The 24,370-nt window shown below is 44.5% G+C and overlaps 1 protein-coding gene across 1 annotated transcript in view; it reads left to right on the top strand.

The window, feature by feature from the left end:
• Positions 1 to 964: 964 nt before the first annotated feature.
• The window catches only part of TMEFF1 (transmembrane protein with EGF like and two follistatin like domains 1), a gene marked incomplete at both ends in the record, with an annotated part of 124,967 nt that continues 101,561 nt past the window's right edge, over positions 965 to 24,370 (top strand). Inside the window, one exon of the mRNA XM_082479962.1 lies at positions 965 to 1,148. Coding sequence (XP_082336088.1) covers positions 965 to 1,148 — 184 coding nt within the window. The remainder of the gene's footprint in view (positions 1,149 to 24,370) is intronic.

Raw genomic sequence — 24,370 nt, forward strand, 5'->3', positions numbered from 1 at the left:
AGGGACTGGAAAAACCCTAGACAGTAAAAGCGCTGTGTAAAAGTCACTGCCCTCACTGAAATAATTTATTTACTTGGATCGGTACAAATGCTCCCGCCATACATGCTGGGCTTCCTTTCAGTGAAAATTAAGCGCAACCCTTAACAATTACTCAGTAGCAGAGATGGTCTCTTTGCTTTCTTCCCCATCCCCGCTCACGCCAGTTTATTAGTGAATAACAAACCACCCCGCGGGATGACAAACGACGTGCCAGTGCCCCTCCTTCCTCCATCCCCCTTGGGACCCGCTCTGCTTTCATTCACCCATCCGTAGGGTCCCCGCACGCCTTTCGGCGGTACCCACCCCCGGCCCGGCCCGGCCCGGCCCGGCCCCCCGCCGCTCCGCGCTCCCCCCACCCGCTCCCCGCGGGGGCGGCCCCGCCGGTGCGGGCGGACCGGGCCCTGCCCCGCCGAGCGAGGAGAAGCCCCTCACCTCCCCTCCGGTCCCGGGGGAGGGGGCTGCCATCACGTGTGCTTCCTCCCCCTCCTCTCCCTCCTCCTCTCCTTCTTCCTCCTCCTCCTCCCCCTCCGCGGCGGCGGCGGCGGCGGCAGCAGCAGCAGCAGCCGCCTCGGCTCCGCTCCCCTTTGTTGCAGGCGGAGCGGCGGCGCTGCCGGGGCGCCGCGCACAAAGGAGCGCGGCCGGGGCGAGGCGGCCCCGCCGGTAGTCAGGCGCGGGAGGCGGCCGCCGCACCGCCGGGGCCAGCCCTGCCGGCGGTCGGCCGGCGGCGGCGGCGGCAAGCGGGTCTGTGCGGCCGCCGCGGCGGGGATGCTGAAGGTGTGTTCGGGGGCGGCGGAGAAAGGACGGTCCCGCCCGGGCGGCGCCGCGGGCTCCGGTTGATGCTGCGGGCCTGCCCCCCCCCTCCCGCCGCCGCCGCCGCCGCCGCCATCCCGCTGCCGCCGGCGCTGCTCCTCGGCCGCCCCTCGCCATGCTGGGAGAGAGCCCGGCCGCCGCCCGGCCGCTCCTGCGAGCGGGACCCCCCCTGGCGCTGTGCTACACCTCGGCCCTGCTGGTGCTCGCCCTCTCCGCCCTGCCCGCCGGCCGCGCCTCCCACCCGCTGCCCGCCGCCGAGTGCCAGGGCGGCGGCAAAGGGAAAGGCATCAACTGCTCAGGTAATGCCCCGCGACCACCCGTGCGGGCAGCCCGCGCGTGCACGTGTCTGTATTGGGGGGAAGGGGAGGGGGGGGGGAACTGAGCGCGGCCCCCTCCCGGGCTCCTCCCGCCCCGGCCCGGCGCGGCGCGGGCGCTGCGGGCGGTGGAAAACAAAGGAGCGACGGCCGCTCCGGCCCGGGGCGCGGCGGGGAGATTCCCCCTCTGCGGGGGCGGGGTGGCGGGGGGAGCCCCCCCTCCCCTCCCCTCCCAGCGGCTCCCCGACGAAAGGAAGGAGTTTGCCGCCGCCTCTTGGCTTTTGTTGTTCCCCTTTGCCGCCCCCTCCCCATCCCTTTCTTCTCCCCCCCCCCGCTCCCCCGCCGCCGCCGCGGTGCCGGCAGGTGCTCGCCGGTCGCACCGGGGGCTGCCCGCAGCCCGCCCCGTCCTCCCCGCCGCTCCGGACCGGACCCGTCCTGCCGCCGCCGGCGGAGCGGGGAGGGGGGGGAGAGCCGGGGTGAGGGCAGCCGTGAGGGGCTTTGCTTCTCCGGGGTTTGCTTCTCCGGGCTCACTCTGCTCCTGTGTCCAGCCCAGCGCCGGGGTGGCCTCTCCATCCGGCCGGTTGCTGTGCAGGTCCACTCTGGATGTGGTGCAGACGGCAAAATAGCCCGTGGTGTGGGCTGAATAAGGTTTTTAGTTTGGGGGTTTTTTTTTGTTTGTTTGTTTGTTTGTTTGTTTTTTTCCTGCTTTGGTTGCATGGCAAGGGAATGCTTTATTATGTCTGCCCCATCCTATGCATAAGTATATGCTGGTATGGTATAGCACAGTTTCAATGTAGATGAGTTGGTTTGGCGTGACAGCAGCACGTTTTCTTCTATCTTGAGGCATAGGGCATAGGGTGTTTTTAGAGTAGAACAAAGTAAATACGTACAATGTAAAGTTACGAATTGTTAGAAAGACTTGCTTGTCTTCTGAAACTATTATTTAGAAAAGGCAATCCTTTTTTTTTGTTGTTGTTGTTGTTGTCGTTGTTGTTTTTTCCTTCGAAAAATTGCTGTGTATGCCTCCTACTGCTTTTTTAAAAGGAGAGGTTTATTCCGCGGCGAGGATCGCCAGCGGGAGCCGCACAGAGTGCCTTCTCCAAGGTGATGAACGTTTCTTGCCCTGTGCTTGGAGCCCCCCCCCCCCCGCTCCCATTGTCTTCAGCAGGATTTGGAAGGCAATTTCCACGTGTGAAGGAGCTCTCGGTACCTCCCAGGACAGGGTCCCCACACTGTATAGCAGCTTTCAAGAAATGGGTGAATGGAATAGCCATCTTCCTCCCCATTACATTTTATAATATGGATAATGCTGCTAAAGCAGGCTCTCAAATTCACAGAGCAACAAACTGTGGCAAAATGATTTTGCAATATAATAAATCTGCTATTCATTCTTGAGATGCTCATTTGTTCTTCATTGTAGACGTCTACTGTGTTAGTGTGTGATACCACAATGCTACTGTTTTACTGCTGCCTGACTTTTTCATGCTATTTGTACGAATAGCACGGTTATTTTTAAAGAGAGGTTAATAGGTTAATGTGTCACTGGCGTTAGCGGCTTACCCATCAGAGACATGTGGGTCATTAGACCACGGCATGTGCATAAATCAGTGAGATTAAATATGGAAGGCTGATGAAATATATGGAGAAGTTTCTAAGATAATGTGGAACGCACGGATGCTGTTATTTAGAAACCAGCACGGAAAGAGGGCTTTCCAACCTGGAATTAGAAAACCGTATGCTGTATTGAAGACACTCAGAATGATTCGGTTCTACTAAAAATAGGCAGAAACAAATATATGTGCTATATATGTACGTATGGCAGGCACTGGTTTTAGCGTAACTACAAAAATATGGAAGGAAAAGTTCATTTAAAAATGCACTAGTCAGATTCTGCTATGTGTTAACTGTTTCATGCAAAACTGCAGTGCTTCAGTTCTCAACATTAATTTTGACAGAACTAATATCAATACATAATATCTGGGGCAGATTTTCCCCTCGCTTACCTCTGCATAGCCTCATTAACTTTTACTGGATAGGCTACTCCCTGCAAAAGGTGAGTTTCCTATATTTACACGTGGGGTCGGACGTTGGCATTAGCACCTTTCACAGTGGACTGCTACCACGTACATTGCTATTCGTACTGAAAGTTAAACTTAAGAATGCTATTACTACTTTTTCTTCAAACATTTGGACTCTCTAAATTACTTTCCACACTCCAAGGAGCAAAATTCTTCTCTCCTCTGTTATTTTGTCATTTTAATATTTGCATCAGATTGACCTGCTGCCCTGGAACAGTTTCTTACACTTTTTGGGATGGTTCCTGAGCTGGTAACATTTTATCATCACTAGATTATGTGGCCACCTTTATTTTTTGTTAAATTTTTAGGAAACGCTGAACTCCTCTCCTTTATTTCTCCAGAATATACTGCTTAAGAAAGAGTTTGCTGTAGCAAAAGAACATTGCAAGGTGGAGGACACAGGCAGACAACATGAAAATTAAGATAGCTTTTTCAGCCTTGATTCTGCCCCTTCGGTGCATGCATTGCGGTTCAGTCTTATGTCAAATTATGATATAATTGCATCATCCCTGGCCAAGGGAAAAACAAATAATCAAGTGATTAGAGCAGGAAGCAGAGAATTAAGATATATCTGGACTTAATTGACTATATGAACTTTTATGTGTTTGTTCATCTGTCACTCCTTACTTTGCTAAGCTAGGAAAATGAAATAGTCCCATTTTACCCAGAATGGAGTAAAAACCAAATTGGTGTTTCTTTCTGGAAAAGAGAATCTTAGGTTGATGTTTTAGAGATGTTATATTGTTCCCAGCGCTACCTGCAGTCATCTTCTGTAACATTTCTGGTCCTCACTGACTGTTTGTGAGTAGGGTGGCGCGATGCTTGCTTCTCTGCTCAGGCTACAAGATAGTCGTGTCCTTAACAAAGGCTGTGAACTCCAGAGGATTATTAAGCATCCCGAGTGTAAAGGTAAGTACAAAATGTAGTTAGTTCACGAGTTCCTAATCCATCAGTAATCTCCAGAGCCACACACTGCACGTGGGCACCTTCAGTTTCAGTTTCGGTCCGGTTGAATCTCTGGTGTGAGATATGCTCCGATCACACGTGTGGCAGCCACAGGGGTTGCAATTTGATTGGAACTGATCAAACACTGAGGATTTTGGTGAGAGGTACACCTCAGGCTTAACAGGAGATACTGCTCAGTGCATTGGTTTGAATTTGTACGCCCGGGATTTTAATTAACAGGGTTATGTTTCTGTTGGTAAGCCTTTCAGCTCGCTCTTCCTTCATGTGATAAAATATGCTTGTTTGGGACAATTCCACACACCTCTTTTGAGTCTCCTAGGCCATATGCTGCCCCCAGTTTCTTAGATTATCTTTGAGTGAAGTGGGTAAAGATAAAATTGTTTCGAGATATCTTACTGAGGATTGAATGAGGTCAAGGAAAAATTAAGGACACCTTCTCTTTCACAGAATTCCTCTCCTGAGGGGTATGAATGCTTTTCTTTTGCACAATCCTAACATGTCTGAAATAGTTTGTAGATAAAAGCAGATGGAAATTACCGATTAGGGAGAGGGAAGCGGATGCAGGGACAAAGGAAAGTATCCATCCAGTGATGGCTGAGTCTATGATGGGTGTCTTTATTGAGCATGGAAGTACACGCTGTCACAAAGCTTGTAAATTTTTAGAGAGAACAGCAGAGAAGGCTATAGCGGAGCTATCCTTCACTATATATACATTATCTTAACATTCAATATGCTTTAGAGAAATGGTTTCTGCCCTGAAATAACTCATGGAGTAAATTAGACAAACAGAGAATGTGGAAATGGTAGAACAAAGAGAGAGGTGAAGCAGAGAACATGATGAGCCAACAGGATTACAACAAGCACAAGCAAAACTCGTGTGTTTTCATATTTTAAAATGTGGTAGGATGAGGAGGGAGGAGTAGGCATCATCAGTGGGACAAAAGCATCTGAAGGCTGGACAACAAGAGCAGGTCCTGAAGAGGGATAGGAGTGGAAGGTGTTGACTGGTACACGAGCAGAAGGGAGTGAGGAAGCAGAATAAGAAAAGATACACAGCCGAGAGTGGGAGCAACTCACAGAGGGTGGACGAGAGTGGCGAGAACTGGCCACATCATATGCTTTTGTTTTCAAAGCATGTCGTTTTCCCCTGCGTGAACAGAGTTTTAGAGGCAGAAAAGGGGAAAGGCACAGAAAGTGAGTGAGATGAACAAGAGGAGATCCAGTTTAAATGCTGATAAGGCAGGAACATCCAGGAGCATGATCAGAAGTCTGTGTGGTATAATAACGGAAGAGAAAAATTACATTAATTATTGATACTGCACACACCCAAAGAGGGAGCAGTACATTTAAAGTATGGCTATTGTCACTGTTACCGGAGATGCATGTGGTACCATAGAAAAAGAATACCTCTTTTTACCTCATCCTTGCTGCTGTCTACTTTTCATGATCGATGAACATGGTCTCATTCAGAATTTGCAAGTCTTTTTCCTCAGCATCTCCTGCCGAGTTCATCGTTCCGCCATATCCTTTGTGTGCAATGGAGGCTGTTCGATTAGGGACTCTCTGTTTCCATTACTTTGCTAGATGCCATCGAGTCTGTTCTCCAGACCCTGTAGCAGGGATCCCCAAGCTGACTATTGCTGGATACCAGTGCTAGCAGAAGAAACAGAGCACGCATAGTTCCAGAAAGTTTATCTGCTCAAGTCTTGTCTGTGTAGCACTTTGATATGGTGTATGTAGCATATTCGTACTTGCTGTAATCAAGGACTAGAAATTAAGAACATATCTTCTGCATTCTGTGTGTGGGCTACCAGTGGTGCGCTCTTGTTCAGCGTGGGGATGGTGGGGAATGGGAAAATCTGAGGTCACGGGGACAAACCAAAGCAGGGAAGTATTTGGAATACTTTGCCTTGGCAGGAAACCGTCTCTGCTCCAACGTCGCCCTTGCTTTTGCTAGCTCTGCTTCCTTCCACATGGGTTTGACAGTAGCAGAATGAGACACTGAGAATTTAAAAAATGCTAAAAACCTAAATGAACAAGACTATGGTAGAGTTAGAAACACAACATTTGGGGCACAAGCTCTAAATGCCTAAGGAACAGTTTCTTGGGGAGATGATTATTCAATCACCTCTGCAAGGGTCTCTTTCTCAGAAACACCCAAGATAAGAGGAGGCACACTTTAAAAAATGCTGTCTGTGGTTATCGACAGATTATAGTTTTAGGGCTCAAACTGGGATGAACTGTCACTACTTTAAGGCATATTACCTATTATGTACGAGCTGTTGTAGCTGAAAACTTCTTTTTCCTTAGGATGACAAGGGTTCTAAAGCTACTCACATCTGGTACCTCTGCACTGTGAGGTGAAGACTTGCGTTTACGAGTGGGTTAGGCAAAATGAGTTTTATGTGTGCTCTTTCTCACTCTAGGCTTGTGCATTGTCTGGACCTTGGGTCCAGACTGTCCCCGCTGTGACGGGGAAGAACTGAACACAAGCACGTAGCTGCCTTGGCCCTGCCTCTGCCCAATCCACGTGGCAGACGTGAACACAGAATTGGGAGGATATAAACCTCAAGCACTGCTGGCCTCTAGATCTCGGCCTTGGTTTGTGCTTGGGCTCAGTGGGGACTCTGCGAACCAGAATCAGATGTGGCCTCAAGACTGGCTTTCATCTGTGCTTATCTGCTGGAACAGACATACCCTTTGTGGGTTTTGTGAAGATTAAGTGGGTGAAGGGTTTTTTTGGTATATCATTTTAAGTTACACTAGGCCAAACTCGTTTGTGCTAAAGGTATGAAGCCACGTTGGCAAGGATGTAAAGGCAGGGGATGGAAGAAAGGTACAGGTATAGGTAAATTAGCCTAACTATTTCACGAAATACACATCTTTTTTATGTTTGCATAGATAAACTTGATCTGAAATGGTATACAGGACTGGAATAATTGCTTGTTTTATCTAAGATAGTATGACTTATGTTCCTGTAAATGAATTATAACAGTCAAGCCAAATAAACTGTGATATGTGTTTGTGCCAATCGTACTTCTGAAGTAAATGATCTAGACTCAGTCAGGTTACATATCACTTTGAGAAACTGTCGTAAGGCACGAATATGAATCACCTATAAGTAAAAAGTAAAAACAATGATTAAAAAGAGAAATTAAAACTCAGACAGTAACATGCACGTATTTGTTTCCCTTTAGTGTAATTACCTAGACATGAAATGTCCTTGCAGTACAGGTTCTTGTGCTGATTAAAGAGCCGAAAGGTAATTAAATAGAATTGAAAGTGTCAGAATAGCAGAAAATCATCTCGTAGCAGGTATCACTCCATCATTGTCACTAGTGGGAACTGGTAGCGTGATGGAGCAATTGAGGCTTGACTGAAGGGACTGGATTGAATCCATTTTCTTTATCCTTTTTTTTGAAAAGGGGAAAAAAAGAGCTATGTTTGTTGTGGAAAATATTGCCAAGAAAACATTCTTTCTGTACCAAGACCTCTCTAATAATTCCTGTTAAAGGGAGAACAAGGAGTGTCTTTATTAAGAGCAGTCTGGCCCTTTTCTTGCCATTGATGTAAAGATAAGTATTTTGTACTTACAGCCTGCTGGTTTCCTTCTAGAGTTGACAGTAGACAGGATAAAGGGGAGAGTTAATATTTACTTGGACTTGGAAAAAACAGAAGCTGTGGTCAAGGTCTTTGAGTATAGAAGTATGAAGGCAGAGAATCCCACAAATATCGACAGGAGGCTCGATTTACCCTTTTCCGATGAAGAGTTTATCACGTTCCACCATTGATCCGTTAACTGAAAGTGCTTGTGACTTTTCCAGCCTGTGGTCAGAATTTGGCGAGTGTCCACAAAGCAGGTAGTGGCAGTAATTCCCAGAATAACAGTAGCTGTAGCATTTGGGGAAGAAAAAATGATAAGCATCAGAGATGATACTGAAAAAAGGATGTATTTTTCTGACTCTAGACTACTGTTTATCCTCCTTGATAAGTCCCTACAGATGCTGCAGAATGCCCGACTTTTTGTAAGCAGTCTGTAATACTCAAAAGGGCTGAAGACCAAGGAAGTTCTTTATAAATTATTCTTTAAAAAATTGTTCTATCCCAAGGATAGCTTTAGATAATAAGAAAATTATAATTAAATAATGTGCTGTAAACTAAATAGTCCTCTCTAATCCAATTGCTGCACTTTATTCTTAGATCATTTTGACATTCTAACAATTTAGAAATACAGAAAAATACAAGAAAAAAAGAGAAAGGAAGGAGCATGAGAGAGTGGAGTTGTATTTTGTGGACCTCCTAAGTGTGTAGAGAAGGGCTTGTTTGACTAAATCAATCCATACTAAATTTTGCTTTATGAAACCATTTCTTGGCAAAATGGGTCGTCTTTGTGTGATATTTTGCTTCCAGAAAAGGATAAGAAGATACAGACACAATCTGGTTAGGAATAAGTTCAGCAATCAGAATTGTGATCTGATGAGATTAAAGTTTCCTGGAGAACCTTAAAGCTGTCCCTTTGTCTTGGTGAACGGCTACGAGGTATCTTCAGTTCTAATTTAGTTCACAGCTGGCTTCAAGGGGATCTGAGAGCAGAATTATTTCATCTTGTATTATTAGGAAGATACTAGTGATGCCATTAGTTGTTTTAATATTTGGGATTTATGGGTCATATGCTCTTCAATTTATTTACTTGTTTGCTTGTTTTTAAAAAGAAAAAATGTCAAGTCATTTTTTTCACTTAAAGATTCTTACCAGGGAACCTTTGTCTTCTTTGGAGCCAGGAGCAAGATGCCAAGTGAAGCTCTTTGCTAGAAGAGTACCTTCAGAAGACTTCAGTTCTTGCTACCCAGCTACATCTCCAGACCTGGCTGGGTGTGGGCTGGGAGACTGATCAGGCTCTGAATGCATTTGCATACGTATTGCTGATGTGAATTTCTCTGTTTAAGAGAGCAATTTAATGTTACACTGATACCAGTGTTCAATTTTTTTAAGTTCCTCTAAAACTGCCTCATTGGTCATAGTGTGGTTTGTGAGGAGGTGGTGTTTGACTAGCAAATCAGGATTTATTTTAGGATAATGTAAATTCTCATTATAGTAGATGATTTCTAAGGACTGAAAAGACAGGACTTTTCTGATAATAGATTATGTGTTACAGCAACAGTGTTTAAAGGATCTGGTTCAAAATAAAATTAAATCCTTGTAATACCTCTCTTTTGACTTAGTATTATAAAAATAATTTTAGTTGCAATTACAGTCTTGAAACACCCACATTATATAACTGTGTTCAAGCTGGCAGGATCCTCATTCACGCTTCAAAAATAGTGTTAATTAAGACCAGCGGGAAAACATGTGAAAAATGAAAGAGAAGAAAATCGGGAACAAGACAGAACTGTCAGTAACTTTTCGGAAGGGACTTGGCTTCTGGCAGTAGCTGCTGGCTCCTCCCCTAGCCCGTTTCTACCAGGCTTTCTCGCGGTGCTCCTCTGTGTCTTAAATAGGTGCAGAACTCTCTGTGCTTTCGTAAGACGCATAGACCATCCCGTGGGGCACAGCTGAAGAAGACGACCAGTAGGATGTTCTTGACGAACAGACAAAAGGGTGTTCAGGACCTGAAGCGGTTGTTCTCAGGTGTGGTCTGGAGGCCAAAACCTCCTGAAATCTGGCTGTGCCTGGCCACGAGGCCTTGGTAGGCAGCCTCATTCCAGCTGCCTGGCTTGCTGGCAGGCGACAGCCGGGTTCCTCAAGGAAAGGCCCTGGGGCATCTCCTCTGCCTCACACCAGTCTCACGGGATCAATGTGGAAACAGATGGGGTAAATGGGGGTGGCTGGGCAAGCCAGAGAGCTGGATCTGTGCAAACTCCGGTTAATCTGTCCTTGATCACCACAGCGTGTTTGAGATGAACATGAAATGCTCAACTGTAGGAGCTCCAGTTGCTTCACCCCAGATCCATCTGGGATTATGTCCCAGGTTGGCACATTTCTACCCAGTTTCAGGAGTTTGACACATTTCAGTGTTCACCTACTGCTGACCAAAAAATCCTCCTTTAAGAAGCACTTAACTGGTCTCAGTTACTAACTCCTGTGAGAGCTATATATGATGATGGGAGAAGAACCACACAGCCCACAATGAAATCTTGCTGTCACATCTTCTTGTGTATGACTATAGAAAACCTTCTATAAACACACATATTTCAGCAGCGGGTGAGAAATGTAGTGCTTTGTTGCTTCAACCTGAAGCATACAGAGGAGTTTGTTGCATCTTACAAGAGTTTTACTTGCTCTTCTATTCAGAGGCTGTTTCACAGGCGGTTTCACATATGACTACAAAGAAGGAGTGATTAGATAAGCATCATTTTCAGAAGTTGCTAAATTTCCTTTAACAATTTAAACCAAGCAAGAATCTTAACAAAAGCAGCATAAAAGCTTGAGATATGGGCTAGGTAAAAGTGTCAGTGCATATGCAGAAAATGCCCAAACCAGTCTAGGCATTCAAAATGATTGAATGCTTTTGAAAATATAAGTTTTAATCCTTAAGGGTGTCCATAAAACACAAGACCAAGATACAAGGTCTTTAACTGGTTGGTGGAGACAGCTCAAACGTTTTCAACATGTATTTCCATAGAAAGTTTGATAAAAAGTAGTGGCTGGATAGCAGTTTGTTGTTCTAAAACTCAGGGAAGCATTGATCTAATTAAATGTTTACATTTTGCTAATTAGTATTGACTCTGATTGTGTGCTGCCTTTATCTGATCCCTCTGGGAGAGGCAGAGGTCAGTGTGTTGTGCCGAATGGGTTCTCCAGGGCAGAGGAGAGCAGCAGAAAATCCTTAGAAAGGCTAAAAAAAGGGACACCCCTCCCGAGCTATACTGCCATGTGCAGTTGTGGGCAGATGAACTATTACTTTCCTAAAGCACCGTGTCCCTCCAGCAGCTTTTCCTTCATCCTCCATCTCTCACAGAAGTTTACCTAGACAATTCTGTGATGCAGAGTTCCTTTTCCCTATCTTGATTGGAAGTATAATTTTATGAAAGTATCATTTCAGGGTTATAAAAGCGAAAATAAAATAGGCAGGCTCCTGTTGAGGTTATAGAATTTTTTTCTTGTATAAAATATGGCTTGGGAAGGCAATTTATTTTGTTGTATTTCTTCTCTGTTTAACTGCAAAGGATGTCCTTGTCTTTACTTGAGCAGATGTTTACACCTACAAAGAATGTAGTTGTGAAAATAGTTATATGTGTTTAAAATGTGCAAAATTGGTTCTGAGCTGTAAGAAGCACTCTTTTTTTCACGTTAGAAACTAGTGGTTGTTGTAGGGATGAAGCAAAAATTTTGGCTGGAAAACACAAAAACCAGCTGCCTTTTTTTTTTTTTTTAAGTGAGAAGAGGCATATCATTATCTCGATGCTCTTTGTTAAAACCTCTGTCCGTAATATAGAATAGTTATCCAGGTGAGAGAACACAGCCTCCACATTTGCAAGTGATATTCGTGCTGCTGGCTGAGCAAACAAAGAGGATCACTGGAACCAGACTCTGAATTTGAGTGTTTTGGGTGATTTATCTACCAGATGGTAAATGCAGTCCAATGTAAAAAATTAGTCTGGGAGCAGGGAATCAATCAGCCAGCACACTGATCAGCAAAGGGATTTGGGTGTTATAGCAGAAAAATTAATGAGCTGGCAATCCACTGCAGAGAAGCATTAAAACAAAAAGATACTACACTGTAATAAAAGAGTCCTCACCCAGAAGACAAAAGAGATGAACGTACTGCTTTATTAGATGGTTGATAAACCTAATCTAAAGCAGTGTATTAGCTACCAAAACCCTAATATTATTCACAGAATCACAGAACCACAGAATGGTGTTGGTAGGAAGGGACCTTTAAAGATCATCTAGTCCAACCACCTGCCATGGGCAGGAACGTCTTTCACTAGATTATAAACTAAAAGATGACCTAGCTGTGATTTTAAAATTTTTTTAATCTTCATTTCTACTTCACATCGTGTGATGGTCAACTAACAAAATACTGCTGTTCACTTTAAAATCTACTGTTTTATTCATTTTGGTGAAGATGTTTCCCATCTTTTACCATAAAACCACTGGTAAAGTAATGCTTTGTTGAAACTACTTCCAAGCACAATAAAAACATGTTCTTACTTGTTTAAATTTCTTCAGATCTTCATCAAGTTCCAAGTTGTCCAAAATAACAGCAACAAACAAGCTGAGCAGAATCTAAAAAAAAAAATTGCAAATTATTTGTTAAAGCTTGTCTTATTTTTCTTAAGAATTATAGAATCATAGAATGGTTTGGGTTGGGCGGGATCTTGAATATCATCTAGTTCCAACCCCCCTGCCATGGGCAGGGACACCTCCCACTAGACCAGGTTGCTCAAAGCCCCATCCAACCTGGCCTTGAACACTTCCAGGGATGGGGCATACATAGCTTCCCTGGGCAGCCTGTTCTGGTGTCTCATCACCCTCACAGTGAAGAATTTCTTCCTAATATCTAATCTAAATCTACCCTCTTTCAGTTTAAAACCATTACCCTTTGTCCTATCGCTACACTCCCTGATAAAAAGCCCCCCCCGATTTCGTGTAGGCCACCTTTAAATAGGCCACCTTTAAATACTATAAGCCTTCTCTTCTCCAGGCTGAACAACCCCAACTCTCAGCCAGTCTTCATAGGAGAGTTGCTCCAACCCTCAGATCATCTTTGTGGCTTTCCTCTGGACTTGCTCCAACAGGTCCTTCTTATGTTGGGGGCCCCAGAGCTGGACACAGTACTCCAGGTGGGGTGTCACTAGAGCAGAGGGGCAGAATCACCTCCCTCAACCTGCTGGCCACGCTTCTTTTGATGCAGCCCAGGATGCAGTTGACTTTCTGGGCTGTCAGCGCAGGTTGCTAGCTCATGTTGAGCTTCTCATCCACCAACACTTCCAAGTCTGTCTCCTCAGGGAATTTCTGCACTTGGCCTTTTTGAACTTCATAAAGTTTGCATGGGCCCACCTCTCAGGCCTGTCCTGGTCCCTCTGGATGACATCCCTCCCCTCTAGCGTGTCAACTGCTCCACACAGCTTGGTGTTGTTAGCAAACTTTCTGAGGGTGCACTCAATCCCACCATGCATGTCACTGACAAAGATGTTAGCACCCATCCCAGTACCGACCCCTGAGGAATGCCACTCGTCACCGGTCTCTACTTGGGTATGGGGCTGTTGACTGCAACTCTTTGAGTGCTACTGTCCAGCCAATTCCTCATACACAGAATAGTCCATCCGTTAAATCCATGTCTCTCCAATTTAGAGACAAGGCTGTCGTGCAGGATAGTGTCAAATGGTTTGCACAGTCTGGGTTGTTATTCAAACATAATGATTAAAAAGTTCAGTATCAAAATCTGGAAATCAGAGTGAAGTTTTTCACTGCTTTCACATTTGTTTCCCAAATACATAGGCTCTTCTGTCATAGGAATTACTTATTAGTATTCTGTATTATAGTAATAGATATTTCCATGCTATTTAAAGTCACAGTACAGTGCATTCAGAATTACCTAATGAAATATTATGATACCAATATGAGCTTTATGCCATAATTATATCTTTCTATAAAAATCTTGAAAATGTGTCCCTAGCCCCTTTCGGTTACTCAGGCTTCAAGAGATGAGAATAGCTTCACCACCAAAAGCTCTTCATGACTTTTCTCTGATTTTTCACGGGAAGCCATTGAGTCTCCATCTAGAAAAGACTAAGAAAAGGTGTCTCCTTCTGCTCAATTTCCACTTTTTAAGTTTGGGTTTTGTTTTTTTTTTTTTGTTTTTTTTTTAATTGTAAAGATTACGTGAAGGGTAGGCTTTTTGGGAAATGACACTTTGTACAGGCTGCTTCTGCAGGGAGGAAGGGCAGCAGCAGGGTCTGACCGTGCTGGCGGAGGCCCACTTGACACAGGTGGAAAATCTAGCTATGGGTCCCCTATTAAGCCTGTGGCATCAAAGTTACTTCTGTGACTGCAGGCAGCTGAAAGTAGTAGGTTGGAAAATATCTCTTTTCTACCGTGGAAAGCTACCTGAAACTGCTTTTGTGTGTCCTCTGTGAGTAACTGCTTTTATTTCTGAAAACAGCCACAGAGATCGGAAAATTTAATGCCAAATCGCCCTCTGACTTTGGCCTTTTCTTGTTTGGTTTGGTTTTTTCTTGGGGGTGAAGATTGGTAGGTTGGTGAACAGCTAGCAAAGAACACACCAAAAATCTCCAGTGTCCCTGTGCATCATGCAAATGTAATCCCCAAATTGTCTCTCACTTACTTAATATTTCCTGCTTGGGTTTTTGGGTTTCTTTTTTGGTTTGGTTTGGTTGGTTTTTTTTTTGGTTTTGTTTTTTTTTTTTTTAAATGATTCCTGGAGAAAGGTTTCTAAAAACACAGGGGAAAGGAGCTGATGGTCTACCTAAACAGTAGAGTGAAGCCCACTACCTAAGGAGTTTTTCCAGAAGCCCTAATTACTGCTTAAAATCAACAAAAGCTCCTAGATCATGGTCCCCATGAAAAACAGATTTCTCTGTGTACAGAGTAAGCAGTAAGAACCTGCAAATATTAGTCTCATACAGCTCTACAGATTAGGGGTGTAGAAACAATGATTTTCCATAGACTTGCAGGAGCTGCAGCCAAGCCCATACCAAAGTGATGGCCTCGATTGCCTACATTTCTTCGAGCCACAAAGACATGTTGGCCTTAAAATTATGCTGAGCATCTAAAAGTAGTTTCTGATGCTGTGCTGGATTATGCTCACACAGCTCCAGTGCTAATGAAGTTCAGCCTTGGAGTAAATAGGAACTGTACCTCGGTCAGTGTTTGTGTATCTCAGGGCTGAAATTGGCTTTTTACTTCTTTTCAGTTGTATGGGTGTGAAACGAAGGGCAGAATTTAGCCACGTGCCTATTTACATGTAGGGTTTTCTTTCCCCTGCTGTATTGATATGAAGATTTTTGCTGGCCATATTGTTTCTGCCATGTTGGATGTGCACAACACTGTGAAAGACGGCTGACAAAGGCTGTGGCCTGAGGGTGCCTGTGGCCCTGCATTTGAACAGAAAATATGGATTAAATTCAGATTGGCAGCGACGCAAGCTCTGTCAGTGCCACAGCAGCAAGATAATTGAGAGCAGGCGTGCTGACACGTCTGTGATCCCTCTTTTATTCCCCTTCTTGCCCTGTACCCCTGCCCTGAGTGGCTGTACCTGGAGGGGAGGAAGGGGCTCTGCTCCATGCTCACTTGGCCAAGTCTTGGAGGATGCCTGGTAAAGTCAAGATGTCCTTCGCAGGGTTTAAGAGAGGCCAAAATGAGAGCCGACACATCAAAGTTCCTTGATTCTCCACTGCAAACCAGGTAATAGCAGGTAATTTATGGCAATCAGGAAGTCTCCCTCAAGAGCTGTACGCTGACACCAGGCGTGTTTTGGCAGAGTGTCCGGGAGCTGTGCTCCTCGGCCCCGGGAACAGCAGGGAAGACAACTCATGAGCTGCCTAATCCACCCTTACATTTGCCGAGGGAATCCCCAGCAGGGAACCGTGAATAATTGCCACCTGCTCCGTGCTGCATGAGTGGCACCGTGGCAACAGGGGGAGATGGAGGAATACACTGAAGGAGAGGTGGCCTCCTGTCCCTCCTTTAAATAAGGCTTGTTTCTCAGTCTGAAACGCTGGGCATCGCAGGTTTTTAGCGGCTCTGTCCGCCTGGCTGGCGTGGCGGGCTGCAGAGATGCCGTCGGCTCTGAGCACACTGGAGTTCATCAGTTCTCTGCAAACCTGGCGGCTCCATCAGCCCTGTGACAGCCGTCGCTGCAAGAGACGATGAGGCGGGAGAGCGTGCCTTGCTGTGCAGATGCCGGCCCCTGAAAATCCTTTCAAGGCTGGCAGAGGGGGTTAGCGGGAGCTTTGGGAATTGTGTTTCGCCTTGTGTTTCAGTAAGGATAAACGAGCAGGCAGAGAGGAATTATTAGCTATAGATTTAGCTGACAAGAACGCGTAGGGGAGAAAAACGTATTTCGGTAAGCTGAGCGACTCCTCGGCGGTGATTTGTTTTTCAGAAGCATAATACAGTTGTTAAAGTTTGAAAGGAACAGAGCTGGTGGCTTGGGTCCTTCCTGGTTTCTGTAACTTACTGGAATTACCAGAATTCATTAAGAAAACTGAACGATCAACTGGGGGCTTGTTTGTTTGTTTTCTCCCCGTGACTTCTATGTGGCTGCTTATTTTGTTACTTTTCCAGGGGTTTTCTGACTGTTTAATTACGGTTTTCAAAACTAGCCCTAAATAGCATAGTGTATGGGTGTTTGGAGGGGAGAGTTTATCCAAATCTAATTATGCTCCAGCACCATTTGTACTGCTTATGTTTCAGGGATATTACCCAAGAGTTAATTCATTTCCTTTTTTCTGTATACAAAATAGGAATCTAATGGAATTTTTACAAAGGTATGTGTATCACAAGAATACACCACAATGTTTTTTTTTTTAATTTATAGTTCTGTTAAAGGATTTTAATGAGACTGAACTGTAAAAGGAAACTGAGTTTTTTGTATTGATAAAATCATAGGGTTGGAAGGGACCTCTGGAGATCATCTAGTCCAACCCCCCCGCCAGAGCAGGGCCACCTTAGAGCAGGTTGCACAGGAACGCGTCCAGGTGGGTTTTGAATGTCTCCAGAGATGGAGACTCCACCACCTCCCTGGGCAGCCTGTTCAGTGCTCTGCCACCCTCAAGGTAAAGAAGTTCCTCCTCATGTTTAGGCGGAACTTCCTATGCTCAAGTTTGTGCCCATTACCTCTTGTCCTGGCACTGGGCACCACCAAAAGAGCCTGGCCCCATCCTCCTGGCACCCTCCCTTTAAGTATTTATAAGCATTGATCAGGTCCCCCCTCAACCGTCTTTTTCCCAGACTAAAGAGACCCAATTCCCTCAGTCTTTCTTCATAAGAGAGGTGTTCCAGTCCCGTAATCATCTTGGTAGCCCTATGCTGCACCCTCTCCAGCAGTTCCCTGTCTTTCTTGAGCTGGGGAGCCCAGAACTGGACACAGTACTCCAGGTGCGGCCTCACCAAGGCAGAGTAGAGGGGGAGGATGACCTCCCTTGACCTGCTGGCCCACTCTTCTTGATGCACCCCAGGATGCTGTTGGCCTTCTTGGCCACAAGGGCACATTGCTGGCTCATGGTCATCCTGTTGTCCACCAGGACTCCCAGGTCTCTTTCTACAGAGCTGCTCTCCAGCAGGTCAGCCCCCAACCTGTATTGCTGCATGGGGTTATTCCTCCCCAGGTGCAGCACCCTACACTTGCCCTCATTGAATTTCATAAGATTCCTCTCCTCCCAACTCTCCAGCTTGTCCAGGTCTCTCTGTATGGCGGCACAGCCTTCTGGTGTGTCAGCCACCCCTCCCGGCTTTGTATCATCAGCAAACTTGCTGAGGGTGCACTCTATCCCCTCATCCAAGTCGTTGATGAATATATTGAACAGGACTGGACCCAGTACTGACCGCTGGGGAACACCACTCGTCACTGACCTCCAACTAGACTCTGCGCCCCTAACCACAACCCTCTGAGCTCTGTCTTGCAACCAGTATTAATTTGGAAATGACAAGATTTAACTGTTACATTTTAATCTCCTACATGGAAAATACTGTCTTGTTGGAATTAGCATCTTTATAATATTCTGATAAAAGGGTACTTCATCTTTCTTTTTAAATCAGTAAGTACTTAAGATATTTTTATAAATTCTTGATTTTGATGTAGACTGGCAGGGTCTGTGGGGACCCAGAGGTGTGATTCCCTCTTATTAAGTTTTGAAGTGTATCCCTGTTGTTTCCTTCTTGAAAAGGTCCATAGCTTTAGAACACTCAGTGCTGGCAGTAAAATCTTTCAGACTACAAATACAGCAACAGCCTTTAAATTTTTTTGTTGGATAACTCACCTTTTTAAGTTGATATTTCATTTCCTATATCTAGTTAAGTTCTGTAACTTACTTAGAAATAGGTATTTATTTCTGTGCTTTTAAATAGAAAGGTAATATTCCCACAAAAGAGCTTGTCATACACGCTGACTGTCATGCTGACAGTCCATCATCCACGTGGCTGAAAGACATCTCCCATGGCATCGAGCCTCCTTGGTCACTATTTCTGCACTCAAGCCTACTCCTCAGAATCACCCATTTCTTTCTGATTGACCCCACTATATACTATTTGCTTAACTGTGTCTTACCAATGGAATTTAAAACTTTGTTTAAAAAGCTTAATATGCAGCTTATATTAAAAAAAATACAATGAAGAGAACAGACATTAGGGACATTATTGTAAATATTCTTACAGTAATCTTACTGTTATAACTTCTGTGTTCAGAAATTTCCCAGCTCAGGAAGATAATCAGTAGCTTTTTTGGTTGTGTTTTCAAAGATCTCTAAAACTTATGCATGGACCAGACTAGCCTGAAAACTGCTTTACACTTTTTTTGGTGTTAATTAGACTTTAAGTTTGGGTGAAAATTTGGATGTTAGGAAAATAGCGGATTAGGGTACATAGATTTTTTTAATAGAACTTGATGTATTCAATGAACAGCTTCCACTGCTGTGAATTATTGTATCCCGCTTGAATTACTTTGAGAAAAAAAGCATCCAGACAATGAGAAATGCCCAATTAGTGAATATGTCTGGAAAATCTGATTTGAGCAAATTGTCTAGCATTGCACAAGGACATAAAAATTACATTTGCTCGAATAACATTAATTCAGGAATCTTCTTCGTTTTGAGTATTTGATTTGCTCTTTTATTATGGCTTTGCTTAACAGAAGTTCCTTTAAAAAAAATGAACAACCCTCCCCAGTGACAGCTAAAGTAAAATGCAGACATTGCATAGGACGGACTGATTTTTAAGTGGTTGTGGGGAAGGTTAAAACAATTATATCCTGGCAGAGACCTCTCTCACTTAGATTAATTACATAATGGGTACGACTGAAAGTAGTTCTCCTCTGTCAACCAGCCACCTGAAAAACAGACAGAGAATTTTCTATATACTTACTGCAAGGCAAAGACCTAGCAACCCCGGGCTCTCTGTCCAGGCCTGGGATCCCATGTTTTCCATCCCAGCCTCTTCCACTCTGTGGTCCCTCTCCTCTGACTTTCCTTGTGGTCTTCGTTCCACCTTTGCTGTACCTGCTAGCTCTCTTTCCTTCATAGCCAGTTCTCAGCTTTGTGCTTGAGCCATTTTCTGCTCTTGGGCAAAGAGACCACTGAGACCATGCAAATAATGACATGTATGACAAATATACAAGATTGCCAGCACTGATTTTTGGTGCTGAAGCCACAGCTCACCTGGGACACCACGAAGAAGGAACGTATGGAAGAAGCAGCCTGTGAACCAATTTTGTTGGTGGCATGTAACAGATAAACCTCTTCTAGCAGCTTAAAATTTCAGGTGGATTGGATGTATTTTCACACAGCAGAATACAACGGTCTGAGCCTTGGAAATCATACCTCCTTCACTGCACCTTGTGTCTCAGCTCCTGCATGCAAATGTGGGAAAGCTCAAAAACCTTAATGGTACCAGTTGCAATTTTGTTACTTAAAAAAAGAGAAAGACAAAACACTGTATTAACCCCAAATTCATTCCTAAAAACTACACAGCTGGAAATTTTCCATGAAAACAATGAGCCTGTGTGCTGTGAACAACTTAAAATATGTTCTTATGATGGAAAATGTTATGCAATGTTAACTAAAAAGACAGTTCCCAGCTCTGTGTATTATTGCAACTTTGGAGTTAGCAAGTTGCATTAAAATCAAAGAACTCCACATTTGCTCAAGAAGTTGCTCAGAAGTTAGAAAATGCCAACATTTTGGACTGTCAGACTCACTTTCTCAGATAAGTCAAATGCCCTCATTTTCATGGGGATGTTTCTGAGATTCCCTCACAACTTTGCCTGCAGAAACCGTGTACACCTTTTTCTTCCAGGCTCAGTAAGCCCGTCTATTGCTTGTTATGGAAAGGAAAATAATACAAATGTATCAAGCATTTATGCTATTTATTTCACAGAAAAATCAGCTGAATAATATCTTTAGATAATACTGGAAAACACTTTGGCAGAGCAGGAAGGGAAAGCTACAGGGTTTGGTTTTGGGGAGGGGGTTTGGTTTGGGTTTGGTTTTTAAATGTGACAGAAATTCCAATTTAAAGTATGGCTTTATGAGCCAAGATATCGATCATTGACCTTGCCTGGGGTTTCACCCTCCTGCTTCTGGCTGTGTATCCCACCACAGATCTTGTCCTACCTCAGCCTTCAAGGCACCCCGCTCTCAACTGGGTCACCTCACTAAAAAGTGGCAGAATGCTAATGCAGCAAAAAGTGGATTTTTTTTTTTTTTTTTGGTGTTATTACTGGCTTATTGACTGTTGTGACAGGTACCAGACGTGACGGGGCCACGAGGCAGAGAGCAGGAGAGAGAATGAGGAGATGTAAGGCCTTGTCTCCATTGGCACCAGTGAGCTGCCTGCAAAACCATACCCGTGCCACACCTGGAGAAGGTCCTGTAGGGAGGAACTCCTGCTGACACTTTGCTGCCTGGCCGATGGAGCACAGTATTCTCCAGAGGTTAACCAAAATGGGAAGATAAAGTCTTTAGGAAAAAGTTTGCACCTCTTTGCTTGGCTAGTGAGGCCATATATGTATTTTAGGTATGGAATGACTTTTGAGTGAGTCCTTGGTATTTCTCTGTGAGCACCCATCACGTATTCAGACTTGCACGTCTCCCTGGCTGGGACAGACTCACTACAGCCATAAATACATCTTACGCCACAGATTTTCATCACAACACTGAATTTCAGTATTTCTGCATGATGGGTAGAAATCTTGTGGAGTAAAGATCTGATCTCTCTGAAAATGGGGAGTAGTGTGTGGTGGGGTGCAATCAGATTGCCAGGGAAATTTCCTGCAGATTTCCAGTGTAACTGAAGTCTGTCAGACAGAAAAGGTTTTTTCCCTTTTCCAGAGTCTTAAATAGCCAGTATAGAAGCACTGCATATGATTCATTTTCTTGTTTAATTTGCCTTGTTCTTCATGTTACACTTCACTAAATATATTTACTTTTATTTCTGCCATTCCACACGACAGAATTTATCTGCAAGAAAGGAATTTTAACTGCAAGAGAGGTTTTACAGACAGAGTGAAGCGGCAAAACATGAGGCAGGAATCTAATACAAGATGTTAAGCGCTGTCTTTCCTGAAAGCGAGGAGCAATTAAACTTCTTATTCCACTGAAGAACTTGAAACCTGTAAAGTAATATGGTAGCATAATGGGCAGCAGCTCTTAATGAGCTTATGCAGTTATTGCAAGTTAAAAGCAGTTGCATGTTTGGCTAACAAAATACTGGGAATACATTATCATTAAGTGTTGGTGGTAATGCAGTCACAGCAATAGCAATATACTTAAGCCTCACAGATCTATTAAATTTACTATATCTTCTATGAGGAGCAAAAACAAGTAAAGAAAACAAGACACAGCTGTAGGGGGAAAAAAACAAACCCACAGGATTAAACCAAGAAAGCATGGTAGCTAACAAAAAAAGAGCAATCAAGTTCACCTTGAATGCGAAACCAAAACAACCCCAAACAAAACTAAACATAAACCTTCTATCTCAGAGGAATCCTCTTTTTCAGAGTTAGCATCTCTGGAAACAAGCTTGGTGGGAGATTTTAATCACCTAATCAAACAAGTAATAGAAACATTAATGATTTCTAACATGCTGAAACTCAGCGTCTCTTGGGGCCTGCTTCATCACCTGAACTTACAAGATCTGCATCTGCCAACTTGGCTCATGAGCACAAAGCCTGAGGAAAAAAAGGCTATTTCTGAGAGAGCCGTGTGAACCCTCTCCACTTTAGCAAGACAGTTGATTTGAAACACTGTGTAAAATACAATTTTTTTTTTTTTTTTCCCTTGTTTTCATGGAAGCAGCCTTCCCAGGTACTGGACAGTAGGGTAGCTGAGGTCATGGTGTCTGTACTGTCCTACTCTTGCCCCTCCCTGCAACCTGGCATAACCCGTGTCTTTGCTCATGGTGTCTTCTGTCTGGCATAGGCCATGGATGAAGATATTCAAGGGTACGTGTCCCTGGTGTACCCAGCTTGTTACTGGCATGTCATGCCATTGACCACTATCTTTTGAGCCTGGCAGTGCAGCCAATTTGCAGCCGATCTGTCTGTCCTACCTGCATTTCCTTAGCTTAAAAAGCAGACTGCTGGGGGAGATAGTGTCAGAAGTCTAAATATATTTTACCTCTTCCATTCTCCCTTCAGACTCTTCCTTCATGGAAGAGAGTGAGCTGGGTTGAGCATGATTTGCCCTTGAAAAATCCGTGCTGGCTGCTCCTGCTAGTCTTCTCCTGTCTGTCTTTGGAGGTGGATTACGAGAGGGTGTTCTCTAGGGGACTTTCCAGGGGCTGAGGTTAGTCTGACCCACCAATTGTGTGTCCTCTTTCTTGCCCTCCCTTAAGATGGGAATAATGTTAGCCTTTCCTAATCATCAGGGAACTTCCCCTATGACCTTGATTCTTCATGGGTGATTGACAACAGCTTCATAATCACATCAGTCAACTCTGTCAGATCCTTGGGTGAAACCCATCTGGCCTGGTGGATCTGAAGTACCCAGTTTCTTTCTCTAAGTAGTCTCTAATGTATTGCTGCTACTTTGCTGTTGGCTGGCCCTCTGTTTTCTGAAGGGCGTTGATAGTTACTGGTACTTGGGAGTTGGCTTTGTCTACAAAGACTTGTAAGAAAGGACACGGAGTGCTTCAGCCTCTTCTTTGATGCCTGTTGCTTGTCTCTTCCCCATACATCAGCAGACTCACATTTTTCCTCACCCTCCTTTTGCAAATAGCATTCGGTAGGGTTGTTTCTTTTTAACTTTAATGTCCCTCGCTAGCTCCAGCTGGGCTTTTACCTTCCTGTTTTTGTGCCAGAGTGCCCAGGCAATGCTTTTATTCTCCTCCTGCCTTGCCTATCTTTATTTACACTTGTGTGCTCCCTTTTTGTATTTTCAGTTCATTAAGACTCTTCTTCTCAGCCAAGCAGGCGCTCTGCCACAAAGGTGAACTCAAGACAGGGGATAGTCAGAGCCATATAAAGGTGTTTTCATTTTTATGAAAAATACAGCTGTTGAACAGCTTTTCTAAAGGAGGTAGATTTAGGCTGATGAGGGCAAGGACTTTAAAATAAGACATAGTGGTGTCCTTGTTTGTCCAGGGAGAGTACGTTGACTGTAAGGAGATCAGGGTGGGTGAAATGCCAGACTGTTCATCCTGCTTTTCGGTAAATTTTCCATTTCGTGCTAAACTTCGTATTACTGCAGCCCCATTGCTATCAAGACAGTTGTATGCAATTCCCTGTGTGGAGTCAAAAGTGGACAGGACAGCAGAAAAGTAACGAAAGCCCAGAGCTTTCTGAGGGAATGGAAAAGTTGCGTCTGTCTGTGTGGGCAGAGTCTGGTAAAGGTTAGTGTATAAGGGGCATCAGAGAGGGTCGTTGGCTGGATGTCAGGAAAGGTGTGGCAGGATGGCAGGTGAGGAAAGTTATTCCTCAGAGAAGAGGAATTTGAAGATTAGAAGATCAGAAGTTCGTTATTAAGTCTGGGTCAAGTGGCTGAGACAGCCTAAATCAAGTGAGAAAGGAAAGGTCTTCAGTCAGAAGTGAATGAAGATTAAGATAGCTTGAGTTCAAGGTAAAAGTTCAAGAAACAGGAAGAGGAAGAGGCAAATATAAGACTAGAAAAATAGCAGAAAGGGGATTTTGAGACATCAGCTTGGAAAGAAAGAATAAAAATCATGCTGGCCTCAAAAAAGGAGAAAGCACAAGCCCACGGGGTGAGAACAGGAACCCTCCCTAGCCATTGGGGAGCAAAACTCACTGGTGAAAGACAAGGCTGTGGGTGGCTGTGAGGCAGCGTGCGGGGAGGGAGGGCATGGTGGGGAAGGCATGACAGGAGAGGTCATCGGCAGCAACCAGGGTGTTGGAAAAGCAGCTGGAGAAAGGGTGTTAAAAGATGGAGAAGATAGTAAGGGATGGTATTGCATCTCACTGAGGAACTGGCTAAGTGAGAGACAAAGTAAATTAATAGGAAAGAGAAACGTGTTGAAGATTCCCGGAAA

Source organism: Vanellus vanellus, assembly GCF_965231255.1.
Source record: "Vanellus vanellus genome assembly, chromosome: 2".
In the NCBI taxonomy this organism is placed as follows: domain Eukaryota; kingdom Metazoa; phylum Chordata; class Aves; order Charadriiformes; family Charadriidae; genus Vanellus; species Vanellus vanellus.